General features: G+C 34.0%; 1 protein-coding gene and 1 pseudogene across 1 annotated transcript; one reads left to right on the top strand and one right to left on the bottom strand.

Annotated features, from left to right (window-relative positions):
- Positions 1 to 1,213: 1,213 nt before the first annotated feature.
- On the top strand, positions 1,214 to 8,003 carry LOC116012899. Its single transcript, XM_031252569.1, has 8 exons — positions 1,214 to 1,388; positions 5,880 to 6,316; positions 6,723 to 6,970; positions 7,066 to 7,266; positions 7,354 to 7,461; positions 7,549 to 7,621; positions 7,717 to 7,827; positions 7,920 to 8,003. Exons 1-8 carry the CDS (start codon positions 1,214 to 1,216, stop codon positions 8,001 to 8,003), a joined length of 1,437 nt encoding a protein of 478 aa, XP_031108429.1.
- Positions 8,004 to 11,641: 3,638 nt separating this feature from the next.
- On the bottom strand, positions 11,642 to 14,843 carry LOC116012898 (annotated as a pseudogene).
- Between the last annotated feature and the right edge of the window lie 627 nt (positions 14,844 to 15,470).

The following is a 15,470-nucleotide window of genomic DNA, read 5'->3' as shown; positions in this document are numbered from 1 at the left end:
TATATAAATAACACAATAATATCATAGGTATTAGACATCAAGCAACAAAATGAAGATAAGCAATAATATTAAACTCACAGTAAAGTAAAGATTTACAGTCCAAGAGATTAAACTCAAGAAATATAACAATCTAAGCTTAAGATAACAATATTAAAGCTAGTGAATGGAAAAATACCAAAGAGAAATCAAAATAACCTAAATTATAGCCACCCAACTGCTACCTCCTTACTATTCACGCATTGTTCTCCTTTTTCCCTAAATTTGAAAAAAGATCTATTTTGTAGTGCAAAATCAGGGTTTTAGCGCACGGCACTGCACATGCGTGCCACTGCCTATGCAGGTGCACTAGCATAGCACGGGCTTGGAGTGCCCGTGCACGAGCATGCTCCTGGAGCTAATGCACTGGCGACACACGAGTGTGCCACCTCTAGTGCGCGTGTTTTCCTCCACGCCACGATCCTCAGCCTTCTTTTTCTCTATGCCTTCTTTCCAGTTTGCTTCCGTGTGCTCCTTTTGTTTCCTTTTCAACACTTTTTGCTCTGTTTTGGTAAACTTTTCCTTCCTTTTATTTTTTTCTTCTTTCAATTGTGCATTTGGGTGAAATTGAGCATAAAACATATCTTTTTGCTTGGAAACCCAATAAAACATATTGAAATATGCACAAAATGGATTTAAGAATACGGTAAAATATAGTACAAATTAATGGAGAAACTACCTGGATCGTTTGAGTTACGTTTCAGGGCCATGGATTGCTGGAGTGCTGAATAAGTTGTGGCACTCTCTTTCAGTTCCATAATATTTTTCTCATTCACATCTTTTCTACTCGTCAACATCTTCTTTAGGAATTTCTTGTATACAAGGATTTGCATCACAACGTCAATGAATGGCATAGAGACTGAGTTCACTTAGCCAACGCTTGAATTTGTTCTCTTTTTCAGCCTTAGAAAATCTCTATAAATGTTGAAGAAATGGTAACAAGTTATTTGGGATCACCAAAATCTTTCCTCCATGTTTTTCTTTAATATTCTTTTTTAAATTTCTCTAGGGCTCTTACTTTCCATTATTCTTCTTTCTTCTCTTATGTCAGACCTCCCTTCCAATTTTCCTTCAAACCAGATGTCCTTTCTCAAGTTTTTTCATATTTTTTTTCTCAACAATAGCTTCCTTTTGTAGCATCAGGGATTCCTCCAAAGTCTTCCCACTTCTTATGGAAATGGCATTCAGTTGCTGCATTGGATTCTCAGTGCTAGCGGGTAACTTGCCATTGGTGTTGTTGGGCATCATGATTTCCCGTTCTCTTTCCATAGGCTTGCAAATTCTCTACTTGGGTTTGCAGCTTGTTAATGATGTGTATATGGGACTGCATCATGACCATCAATGCCTTGATGGTGAGTTCATTAAAGCCTTGAGAAGTTCTAGCTTGATGTTGCTGATTTGAAGATTGAGGCCATTGAGCTCTTTGACTTGGGCCTTGTGCTTTGTGCCTGACTGCTTCTCCATTGACCTTAATTGCCACCCTAGAAATCTTTGTTTCCTTGAAATCTCGAGGGTAGGTTCCTTGTTTATGAGCCTTAGTTATTCCTTTGAGTTTCATATTGTCCTATGTTCTGACTGTTGTACTCTCTAAATCCTTATCCATGGGGTCTTGAGTAATCGACTACATCAACATGTTCCACTTGTGGCAAAACTTGAGAAATTAGATCAGTTAAAGGGCAAGAATTGGTCACGTGGTGAGCTTCACAAAAAGTCCAGCATGCCATGCTACTAACGCCATGCTTGATGAACCTGCAGCTGGTGGAATGGGCATAGAGGGTTGAGCCATTTAATACGCTTGAGCTTTTTAATGTGTTTGCGGTGGGGTAACTATAACTTGGACACTTGCTTTCTAGTTCATGACCATCTGCTTCAGTAGGTGTTGGATTGAATCTAGTTGAGCTTGCATTGTCATCTTATCATCTACCTCGAACACGCCGTTGACTTTCTCCTTCTTAACAGGTTATGCCCTCTCATTGTACCAATATGCGGTGTTGGTAGCAATCCTTTCAATCAACTTCCATCATGAGAATGCAATAAACTAGAAAAACATAGCAACTTAGAGACTCCTTAGCAACATCCATATGAAATTGAACCAAAATGTCATTAATATACCTAATTTGATTCAAGTAGGGGTAGGAATCACTTCAACATCCAAAAAATGATGAAGTTAGCCAAGATCCTTAATAGAAAAATGAGGGAAAAGTTGTGCAACATTATCATCCAAAAAACAAAAGTGGTTCTAGTAAATACCATACCATCAACATAAACTAGAAAATAAATAAGCACACCATTCGAATTAAAGACAAATAATGAAGCTTCTACCAAGGACCTTCGTAACCCAAAGGATATGAGAAATTATGATGACTCTAAATACCATGCTTTAGGAGTCTATTTAAGTCCATATAGTGCATTCTTTAATTAACTTGCAAACATAAGTAAGATGTTGTTTATTAACATAACTTGGGGTTGCTACGTATAAACCTCCTCATGTAAGATGTCATCTAAAAATGCATTATTTACATCGAATTGGTGTGGAAATCAATTGTTGGTCAGAGCAATGGATAAAATAATACGTTTAGTTACCGATTTCACCAAATGACAATAAGTATCAAAGAAATCACTTCTTATTTCTTGTAAAAAAAACCTTTCACAACACTACAAGAAAAATGCACATAGACAACATTGAAACGACAACAGTTTTTTACTAAAGTGTTGTCTTTTGTGTAAAAGACAACAATTTAGGACAAAACCGTTGCCTTTGATGCAACACTTTTATTAAAGACAACGGTTTTTACCGAACCGTTGTCTTTAGTATGTTGTCTTTGTGCATTCTATCAAAAGACAACACCGCAAAAACAACGGTTTTTAAAAACCGTTGTCTATGTGCATTTTTTTAAATAAAAGACAACGGTTTTATTTACCGTTGTAGTTGGTGTGTTGTCTTTAAGCGCACTTGAATACACAACACTAAAAAGACTACAGTTTTTATAAAACCGTTGTCTTTGCACAATTTTTTAAAAAACCGACAATGGTTTTATTTAACTGTTGTCGTTTGTGTGTTGTCTTTAAGCACACTTGAATAGACAACACTTCAACAACAACGGTTTATTAAAACTGTTGTCTTTGTGCACCCATTTTTATTTTTAGACAACGGTTGTATTTAACTGTTGTTGTTGGTGTGTTGTCTTTAAGCACACTTGAATAGACAACACTTCAACAACAACGGTTTATTAAAACCGTTGTGTTTGTGCACCCGTCTTTATTTTTAGACAACGGTTGTATAAACCGTTGTTGTCGGTGTGTTGTCTTTAAGCACATTTGAACAAACAACACTTCAACGATAACGGATTATTAAAATCGTTGTCTTTGTGCACCCGTTTTTATTTTTAGACAACGGTTGTATTTAACCGTTGTTGTTGGTGTGTTGTCTTTAAGCACACTTGAATAGACAACACTTGTTGGTGTGTTGTCTTTAAGCACACTTGAATAGACAACACTTCAAGGTGTGTTGTCTTTAAGCACACTTGAATAGACAACACTTCAATGACAACGGTTTATTAAAATCGTTGTCTTTGTGCACCCGTTTTTAATTTTTAGACAACGGTTGTATTTAACCGTTGTTGTTGGTGTGTTGTCTTTAAGCATACTTGAATAGACAACAATTCAACGACAACGGTTTATTAAAATCGTTGTCTTTGTGCACCCGTTTTTATTTTTAGATTAGACAACAGTTGTATGTAATCGTTGTTGTCGGTGTGTTGTCTGTAAGTGCACTTGAATACATAACACTACAAAGACAACGATTTTAACAACGGTGTTTGAAAACCGTTGTTTTTTTTGAGTTTTTTTTTTTTAAAGTTTTGAGTTTTTTTTTTAAAGACGACGATTTTATTTAGTTGGTATGTTGTTATTAAACTTAAAACCGTTGTCTATGTGCATTTCGGGTTTTATGTAAAATGAATGAAAATTGTTACCAACAATTAAGAATTGAACCCATAACCTTCCTTAAACAACATACACCTTTATCCACCAAGCAATTATATCAATTAAGTATTTAAGCGCTGCTTAATACATTTATTCCTTCAGTTGTCAATAAGCTGTTTAAAACTTGGTGCAAAATATAAAAGTAGAATTGAACCCCCAACCTCTAACATTACACACACAAATTTGACCACCAAGCCACTTCATCACTTTATTATTAAAAAGTTGCACCTAATATTTAAACCCAAACTTCCGGGTGGGCAGGTTTACAAACTGGCTTCCGGCTGCGTGGCCATTTGGCTATGGCACCCCAACGGGGCCAGGGGTGCTCCGTGGAGTGGCAACGACGCCCCAAGCAGGGCAGGCTCAACGATGGTTCACCAAGTCAAGTCCACACCCCTATTAATAATATTATTATTTTCCTATTCCGCTCAATATTGTTATGACAATGTTTTGCAATTAGCGGTTAGCTAGCGAATTGTGTTAGCAGTAATTAACAATACAAAATACGCAAAATTAGATGTTTTGGATTAGCAGTTAACATGTAAAATGACATATAATGACATTAGTGTATTGTTGTTTTCTTAATTGTTATGGGTATTAATTTTATAACTATTTAGAACATATTTGGGTACGAAGATTGCAATGGTCGTTAGTGTATGTGTTGTCAATATATTTAGATAATTATTATATTTTATCTACTTATACTTAACTAAAAAAAAAGACTTTTTATAAAAAAAGGAAAACTTTATTATATGTTAAATGACTTATTATAAAAAAAATAATAATAAAGACCTAATTATATGTTATACGATTTTAAAAGAAATAAAAGTTAAAATAATTATATTTTAATTTTCTAAAACTTTGTTAAAAATTTTCCTTATTCTCTCTCAAATAAAAATTTTCCTTATTCCCTCTCAAATAAAAATTTTCCTTTTTCAATTCCCACCTTAACCTTACGTGACCTTCAGTTTTGGAAAAAAAAAAAAACGAAGAAGAAAGAAGAAGAAACTGCTTACGTACGTTGCTACTCTGCAAATGATGCGTACACGGATTGCTTCCCGCAATAAGTGCACACTCAAGGAATCACTCAAGAACCTTTCGTGTCCAAAAGAGGATCTTACCTTGTAGACTCTTGGATTTTGAGATCCCAACTCTACAAATGCCTCACCAAACTAACAAATAATACTCTCAACCCTTAGATTATTAGAGTATTAGGAATCTAGCACTAGAATTAAGATACAAAAATAAAATTAGCTATATAATATGAGTAATAGTATTCTTTTGTGTGAATATAAAGAACAAGATAAAGGGATAAACTAGCTTCTCACTAGCCTACCAAGATTGAATGCTTCTCACAAACAACCTAAACTTCAATGCACTTCTCATGCAAAGAAAAGAGAGAAATTTCACTCAAATTGAATTCTTACAAGGTGTTCCTCAAACCATTGGGTTTATGGGGTATTTATAGGGGAAAATAAGGTATTAAATATTCTAGGTCACTAATCCCACCCAAAATAAAAAATTACAACTTTGTAAATGTAATTCCCACCCAAAATTAAAAATACAAAATAATTTCCCACCCAAAATTAAAATACAAAANCATCTTGCAAATAATTTCACACCGGGAATTTTGATCTGATATTGAAGTCTGATTGTCTTCCTTGATTGGAATATTGTTACCGGGCCACTCGAGACTTTCAATGAATCATTTATTGGTTACATTTGGGTCGCATCAGCAAACCACTCATCGTCGACAGCCGCCCTCCGCCGCCCCTCTCTCCGACAACTCGTTGTCCACAGCCTCTTGTTTATCCTTACTTAACTTGTTTATCCTCTTTATTTATTTTGAATGATTGTAGTTATCATGGTAATTTGTGATGCATTACAGGATGCATATATTCAACAAAAGAAAGAAGGTTTGCTCAAGTTAAAAGGACCAAAAGAAGACATCCTTACTAAGGCACTTGAATCTAAAGAGCATGGAGGTCGTGTGAGGGGTATAGGAGGACTTGTTAATCCATCAACATATTTTAGAGTTGGTAGAGGGAAGTTGTCTACTAATGAAGAAAATTTTCTTCTAAGGCAACAAGCAAAGTTTGAAGATAGAATAGCTAAGTTAGAGACTTTGGTACTTAAAAATGTAGGCATTGATGATATTGAAGAAAAAGGTAGTTGTAGTGCCAAGGGTGCCAAGAGTTATGTCAAGAGTGAAGAAGAAATTGAAATTTTAAAAAAATTGGATTTCGATGATGATGATGATGAGCTGATGTTTATTGAGAAAGATGATGCTTTGGAGGTAAATATTAAATTATGGTTGCAATATACTATTACAAACTTAGTATATTTTCTCATAAAAATGTAATTTTTTTATGGGAAAAAGGTGGTTTTGACTTTGGAAGAGGAGACTGATGACATTGTTGCATATGGTACAATCATATCAATCAATTGCAACATGTTGACCATTGATTGCATGTGTGTTGCCATTGATCAAGCAGTTGCTATAGATGCCCCTTTGCCATTTCCACTGTCAAGTTCATGTCAACATGTTGGTGATGCAGTGGGATCTCATGTGAATTGGCCTACACGTTTTATAAAAGTGCAACATAAGGTAAATTACATTATATATATAATAAACAATACTAATCATCTAATATATGTATATTTATTTAACTAATATGTGTATATTTACAATTTTGTATTAGAAACAATGCAAGAAGAAATCTAGCAACCATGGACAAAAGCTTGAGTTGAACTCATCAAGTATGCCTAAGTCGTTATGGCTTTTGTATTGTTATTACAAGCGTGCTCTTGATGATGGAGATACTATAAAAGTAATTCTAGATTTTAATGTTTTTGGAGAAACATGCACTCTCTATGTTAATGTAGGAGATGTTACTCCCTTTTATCAATTGATGCCAATATCATACACCTATATTGGTGTGTACATATGGTATGATTTCATATATTTAATATTTTTACTCAATTTGATATATGTACTTTAACTTATGATTTGTTATACTAATTAAGTTTCCATTCAAATGTTAGGTATTTGTATAAAAAGATGATGGATGAGAACAAGCTTGACAAATTTAGATTTGTGCACCCATATAATGTAGGGCATTTGCCAACGACAAAAACGGATGCAAAGTTTCTTGAAAAACAATTGGAAAACAGAGCACGAGTCATAGCAGACAGGCTTTTAAACACAACACCTAATACAACAGTTTTGATGCCATGTAATATAGGGTAAGAATATTGGTTACAATGATACTTTCAATTGCATATTATATTGTATTAACGAATTATATAATTTAATTATGTGTCTGTGCATAGTTTCCATTGGATTCTTACAGTTATCAACATCAATAAGGATATTGTTTATATGTTGGACCCTCTTGGCCCTCGCCTTCGCAATGATGATTGGAAACATGTTGTAGATATGTAAGAATTTTTTAAAATTTCTTCAATTTATTTTCGCAAGATTAATATTACATTATCTTAATAATCAATTTTTATGAATATATGCAGGGCTATGAAAATGTTTCATGCGGTCGGGAATGGAAAGAAAGGGCGAAGTAAAACTTCTTGGGAAATTGTCAAGGTAATTTAAGATACTTAACTAAGTATATATAAGTGTTTGTATATCTACATATCTAGATAAATTGTTAATGTACAAATATTATTGAACATGTATAGGCTCCTCGTCAACCGGATAGTAATCAATGTGGTTTCTATGTCATGGCTTACATGAGAACTTTAATTGAGCATATGCCAGACATTGATGACAAAGAATCTGTTCAAGCACTAGTAAGATGATGTCAATTAATTTTATAAAACTCTCATATTGTGGTTATGCTGAGTACTTGTATATTTACTAACCATATACTTTTAACATGTAGTTCCAAAAAGCTGATTACAACCAAACCGATATTGATCTAGTGCGTTCTGAATGGGCAGATTTTGTATCAAGTTATATACAATAGATATTCTGAATGAGCAGGTTCTTGTGTGTTTTGAACATTGTGAACATTGTGTATTTTCAATATTATTGTGAACATTGTGTATTTTGAACATTATTATGAACATTGTGTATTTTGAACATTATTATGTTATGGTGCTTACAGGTTAATACAAGTTAAAAACAACGGTTTAAAATCGTTGTCTATGAATGTGAGAAAAATGGTTTTAAACGTTGTCTTTGATATATAAGACAACGGTTAAAAGACAACGCTTAAATTCTTTGATATATAAGACAACGGTTAAAAGACAACGCTTAAATTCCGTTGTCTATAAGACAACGGTTAAAAGACAACGCTTAAATTCCGTTGTCTATTGGCTGGACTTTCAAAAACGCTTCTTAAATTCCGTTGTCTATTGGCTGGACTTTCAAAAACGCTTCTATTAACAACACAAAATAGACAACGGCTTTCAAAAACGCTTCTATTAACAACACAAAATAGACAACGGTTTTTAACCGTTATCTTTTATGAAAACGATAACAGTTAAAAACCGTTGTCTATAAGCATGACTTTTCACAACACCTGTTTCAACAACACTCAAGAGACAACGGTTAAACACTGTTGTCTTTTTCATAAAAGACAACGACTAAAAATCGTTGTCTTTGCTCAGGACTTACAACAACACCAGTTTTAACAACACTCAATAGACATCGGTTAAAAACCGTTGTCTTTGCTCGGGACCTACAACAACACCGGCTTCAACAACACTAAAATAGACAACGGTTTTTAACCGTTGCCTTTTCTAAAATAGACAACGGTTAAAAACAGTTGTCTTTGCTCGGGACCTACAATAACACCGGCTTCAACAACACTCAAATAGACAACGGTTTTTAACCATTGTCTTTTCTAAAATAGACAACGGTTAAAAACCGTTGTCTTTGCTCGGGACCTACAACAACACCGGCTTCAACAACACTCAAATAGACAACAATTTTTAACCGTTGCCTTTTCTAAAATAGACAATGGTTAAAAACCGTTGTCTTTGCTCGGGACCTACAACAACACCGGCTTCAACAACACTCAAATAGACAACGGTTAAAAACCATTGTCTTTTCTAGAAAAGACAACGGTTAAAAACCGTTGTCTATGTGCGTGACTTTCAACAACACCGGCTTCAACAACACTCAATAGACAACGGTCTGAAAACCGTTGTCATTTCTTGAAAAGACAACGGTTAAAAACCGTTGTCTTTGCGCGGGACTTACAACAACGCCGGCTTCAACAACACTCAATAGACAACGGTCTGAAAACCGTTGTCATTTCTTGAAAAGACAACGGTTAAAAACCGTTGTCTTTGCGCGGGACTTACAACAACGCCGGCTTCAACAACACTCAATAGACAACGGTCTGAAAACCGTTGTCATTTCTTGAAAAGACAACGGTTAAAAACCGTTGTCTTTGCGCGGGACTTACAACAACGCCGGCTTCAACAACACTCAATAGACAACGGTCTGAAAACCGTTGTCATTTCTTGAAAAGACAACGGTTAAAAACCGTTGTCTTTGCGCGGGACTTACAACAACGCCGGCTTCAACAACACTCAATAGACAACGGTCTGAAAACCGTTGTCATTTCTTGAAAAGACAACGGTTAAAAACCGTTGTCTTTGCGCGGGACTTACAACAACGCCGGCTTCAACAACACTCAATAGACAACGGTCTGAAAACCGTTGTCATTTCTTGAAAAGACAACGGTTAAAAACCGTTGTCTTTGTGCGGCACTTACAACAACACCGGCTTCAACAACAGAAAGTTTACTTCAAAGACAACGGTTTTTACCCGCTGTCTATGTGCATTTTTCTTGTAGTGCAATGAGATAACTCTTATATCAATTAACGGAAACATATAACTTCATCTTGACTTGGAACACTCATTTATAACAAAATGATGAATGATTTGATCTCGGGATTAACTCCCAAACAAATTTCATCTGGACCACCATAATTAGTATATGATTGTAAGTCAAATATGAAGTTGCTTGATGGGGTGCACCACTATCAAATAAGCAAGAGTGTGTTGGCTCTGTAATCGGTCAATTTTTATGCTAGTTTTACCAAGGAGAAAGAATTATTGCCACTAAAATCACCATGAGACTTTGGAAAGTTGTAGAGCCACTACAAGAAAAATGCACATCTTTGAGGTAAAATTTCAGTTGTTGAAACCAGTGCTGTTCTAAGTCCCATGCAAAGACAACAATTTTTAGCCGTTGTCTTTTTTTTCCTAGAAAAGACAACGATTTAAAATCATTGTCTATTGACGGTTGTTGAAACTAGTGTTGTCGAAAGTCACACATAGACAATGGGTTTTGACCGTTGTCTTTTGTAGAAAAGACAACGGTTAAAAATCGTTGCCTATTAAGTGTTGTTGAAAGTCACGTGCATAAACAACGGTTTTTAACAGTTGTTTTTTCTAGAAAAGACAATGGTTTAAAACTATTGTTTATTGACTGTTATTGAAACTAGTGTTGTCTTCTAACAAAAGACTGTTGTTAAAAACTATTGTTTGGTGAGTGTTGTTGAAAGTCACATGCATAGACAACAATTTTAACCGTTGTCTATTGTGTGTTGTTAAAATAAGTGTTGTTGAAACTTGTATTGTTGAAAATTACAAGCATAGACAACGGTTTTTAACAGTTTTCTTATATATCAAAGTCAATGGTTAAAAACCATTGTACTCATATTTATAGACAACAATTTTAAACTGTTGTTTTTAATCTGTTTTGATTTAAGCATAATATAATAAAAATAATTTATTTAAACACCATAAATACCAAAGCATCAATTCATTAGTGCAATCATCTTCTACATGTAAAGTATTTTTTAGTACACAAGAATACCTCATCTACTTCAAAATACAATGAACAATTCCAATCACCAAGTTTAAATATTGTTCAAGCCCTTACCGGTGCTTAAACATATTCTTTATCATCAATGTCTGGCACATGCTCAATTAAAGTTATCATGTAAACCATGACATAGAAACTACATTGGTTACTATTCAGTTGACGAGGAGCCTATACATATTAAATAATATTTGTGCATTAACAATTTATCTAGATATATAGATATGCAAACACTTATATATACTTAGTTAAAAATCTTAAATTACCTTGACTATCTCCCAAAAACTTTTACTTTGCCCCTTTTTTCCATTCCTGGTCGCATGAAGCATTTTCTACCAAAGACCTTGTGATCTAGTGGCACCCGGTTGCACCCCCACATGGGAGGGGGTGGGTTCGAGCCTCAGTGGAGGCGATATTGGCTCTTTGTGCTTCATTTGGTTGAGAAAGTAACTATGAACGAATACTACATTGTAACAGAGACAATAATACTCAAAAAAAATATTCATAAGATTTGATTATTCACATAATGTAATAATCATACAAAAAAGATGGAAGAAATTTAAAAAATCATTACATATCTACAACATGTTTTCAATTGTGTCTGTGATGGCCAAAGGGTCTAACAATAGAGAATATCCTTATTGACGTTGATAACTATATCAGAATATAATGAACACTATGCACAAACACATAATTATATTATATAATTCATCAAGACAATATAATATAATATGCAATTAAAAGTATCATTGCAACCATTCTTACCCTACATTATATGGCTCTAAAAGTGTTGTATTAGCTAGTGTTCCAAAATGCCTATCTACTAAGGGTCGTGCCTTGCTTTCCAACTGTTCCTCAAGAAAATATTTATCCCTTTTTGTCGTTGACAAATGCCCTAAATGATATGGGTGCACAAATCTAAATTTGTTAAGCTTGTTCTCATCCGTCATCTTTTTACACAAATATCTAACATTTGAATAGAAACGTAATTAGTATAACAAACCATAGAAGTTAAAGTGTGTGTGTGTGTGTGTGTGTATATATATATATATATAGGGTTGCACTCTCTTGCGTACTGTCGCCCAGGTAAGAAATGAGAACGCTTCACAGTCGTCCACGTGTCCAGATCAACGAATCAGATGCAATTTAAAAAAAAAAAAGACGTGGTGGCATTTTCGTAAATAACTGGAACTTTGGTGCACCTACTTTCACTTATAAGTGCACCTAGTTTCAATTACAAGTGCACCTATTTTCGCACATATTTTCACTTACAAGTGCAAGTAATTTAACGTGTTAATATTCATGCATCTATTTTCGCAAATATTTTTATTTACAAATGTAAGTAATTTACCTTGTTAATATTCATGCACCTAGTGCAACCTAAGTGCACCTAGTTATAGCATTAGGTGCACTTAGTATTGATGCTCAGTGTACAATTCACTTGCACCTGTAATACATTTTACTTGTATCTGCAATACATTTTACTTGCACTTGTGCAAGTAATTTATTTTGTTAACATTCATGCACCTGGGTGCAACCTATGTGCATCTAGTTATAACATTAGGTGCACTTAGTATTGATGCTCATTGTACAATTTACTTGCACTTGTAATACATTTTACTTGCACGTGTGCACCTATTTTCACTTACAGGTGCAAGTAATTTACCTAGTTAGCATTTATGCACCTGAATGCACCTATGTGCACCTAGTTATAACATTACGTGCACTTAGTTATAACGCTATATGCAACTACATTCCGGACACGGCGTGCTGTGATTAGTCCGTAGTTCTCTCATGGGCTGCCAGTACGCACCAGAACGCGATCCTATATATATATATATATATATATATATATATATATATAATTGACTATAAATATTAATGTAAGTTCAAGTATATCGAATGATACTATATGTACACACCAATACATGCGTATTATATTGGCATCAATTGATAGAAGGGAATAACATATTCATTAACATAGAGAATACAAACTTCCCCAAAGACATTAGGATCCAGAATTATTTTTATACTCTCTGCATCACCAAGAGCATGCTTGTAATAACAATACAAAAGTCATAATGACTTAGGCATAGTTTATGAGTTTAACTCAAGCTTTTTGTCTTGGTAGTAAGATTTCTTCCTACATTGTTTCTAATATATAGTTGCAAATATGCACATATTAGTTAAATAAATAAATATACATATATTAGATGTATAATATTGTTTATTATATACTATGTAATTACCTCATGTTGCACTCTTATAAAACTTGTTGACCAATTCACATGAGATCCCACAATATCACCAAGACTTGACATGAACTCGAGAGTGGAAATGGCAAAAGGAGCATCAATATCAACTGCTTGATCAATGACAACACACATGCAATCAATGGGCAACATGTTACCATTTGATAGATATAATTGTATGATATGCAACAATGTCATCCGTCCACACTTCCAAAGTCAAGGCAACCTTTTTCACTTAAATGCATTCGTATAAACAAATATACTGAGTCTATAATAATATATGTCAACCATAACTTAATATTTACCTCGAAAACATCTTGTTTCTCAATAAAAATCAGTTCATTATCATCATCCAAATCCAAATTTTTGAAATTTTCAATTTCTTCTTCACTCTTGGCACCCTTTGCACTACAATTACTTTTTTCTACAATATCATCAATGCCAACATTTTTAAGTACCAAAGGCTCTAACTTAGTTATTCTATCCTCAAACTTTGCTTATTGCCTTAGAAATAAATTTTTCTCATTAGTAGACATCCTCCCTCTACTAACTCTAAAATATATTAATGGATTGACATGTCCTCCAATAGCCCTCACACGACCTCCATGCTCCTTATATTCAAGTGCCTTTGTAAGGATGTCTTCTTTTGGTCCTTTTAGTTTGAACAATCCCTTTTTTTTTTTTGTTGAATATATGCATCCTATAATGCATCACAAATTACCATGATAACCACCATCCCTCCAAATGCTTAAAGATGATAAACAAGTAAAGGTTTTGCTTACAATCTTAGAAAATGTTTCCTTCAACACATTTCCCTGTACTTCTCCTTGCTTACCAGTTCTTCCCTTCTTCCAAAGTATAACTCTATTTACCTCCTCATCATCACAAAGTTCCGTTGACTACAAGCAAGAAGATTTATCAATTTGTATCCCAAACTTGTGGTGAAAATGAGTGGATGTAATAATAATTACTTACATGTTCACTAGCAAGACCCGAGTATCCTTTACAAGCAATTCCATGTGGATAAATGTTTTACTTTCTTTGTAATTTTTGTTGCTTGCTTACTTTCTAAGAAAAACATGATCAAAACTTCAATTAGCATTAGTCTTCACAACAAAAGACAGATTTAATACATAAATACTTCTAGTTTTGAGTTTACCTTGAAGTTCTCGGACATGCGGGTAATCACAAATTGTCTTAATTCCTCTCCCGTAATTCCAAATCTCGTAGGTGGTTTATGCAAGTTTCCTTCATCATTTAGTCTCTTCCAAATAAAATTATTTGTGAGATGTGTTTTATGTTGCAGCCATTTGTCATTTACTAAGCTCAAGCAAGATTTTTTGAATTGTGGCGGAAAAATGAAGGTCAACTACAAAGAAAATACATTGAGACGATTAGAAGACTAATAAGTTAAATATTATAATTAATACAAATAAAAAATAACAATTTTCTTACATTAACAACCTCCAATATCCTTTCTTTTATATCATCTAGCACATATTTCCATGTCTTATAATTCAACTTTGACATTTTCTCTTGTAAGGACACCAATGTAACTTTGCATTTCAGCACCAATTTGTCCAATTGGTTGTCCCAAATCATTGAACTCTACCTCTTTCTTTACAACTTGTGCCCTTTGCATAGCAAGCTTATGCATTTCGGTACGACCTCGAGTACTCCTAATTGATTGGGTATCCTGAGAACCTGACATTGTACTAATATCATCTACCTATTTTGACTTTTGTTCCTTCTCATCATCATGTTGAGTTTTTTGCTTTTTACGACCAACCATAGAGCCCGCAAACCTATTAACACAAAAATTATAAACAAAATTATTACACGTCATAGAAAAGTAACAAAGTGTAGAAACATACATAGTAAAATGAATAATATAAAGTTTTAAAAGTAGTTATACACTAACTAAGAGTTCATATTCTCAACCTAAGTCGCATCACAATCTTCTCGAATGTATGGCAGTTCACTCTCATCTTTATCGACAACATTCATAGATTGCATCCTTTTTGTAAAACATTGATGATGGGTTATTGTTTCATCCATCTCAATCCCCATTGAGATATTCAACGTAATTCTGATTAGGAGTTGCAAGCACGACAAACCATATAGGATCTTGAGGGTCTTGAATATAAAATACTTGCCTGGCTTGACTCCCTTAGATAAAAGAATCATATTTTAATCCTATCCTATTGAGGTTTACTAATGTGAAACCAATATCATCTACTTTAATACCATTGTTATTCTCAACCCAATTGCATTTGAACATAGAAACTCGAAAGCTATGGTAATCTAGCTCCCATATTTGATCAATAACTCTATAAAA

Source organism: Ipomoea triloba, chromosome 3, assembly GCF_003576645.1.
Source record: "Ipomoea triloba cultivar NCNSP0323 chromosome 3, ASM357664v1".
In the NCBI taxonomy this organism is placed as follows: domain Eukaryota; kingdom Viridiplantae; phylum Streptophyta; class Magnoliopsida; order Solanales; family Convolvulaceae; genus Ipomoea; species Ipomoea triloba.
This window is presented reverse-complemented; position numbering and strand designations above follow the sequence as displayed.

Bases quoted from the DNA above. Each gene is read 5' to 3' on its own strand.
- LOC116012899 (XM_031252569.1), top strand. From the start codon at position 1,214: ATGGCATTCAGTTGCTGCATTGGATTCTCAGTGCTAGCGGGTAACTTG. The intron at 7,267-7,353 runs GTAAGAATATTG...GTCTGTGCATAG, and splicing joins TTGATGCCATGTAATATAGG to TTTCCATTGGATTCTTACAG. The intron at 7,462-7,548 runs GTAAGAATTTTT...GAATATATGCAG, and splicing joins TGGAAACATGTTGTAGATAT to GGCTATGAAAATGTTTCATG.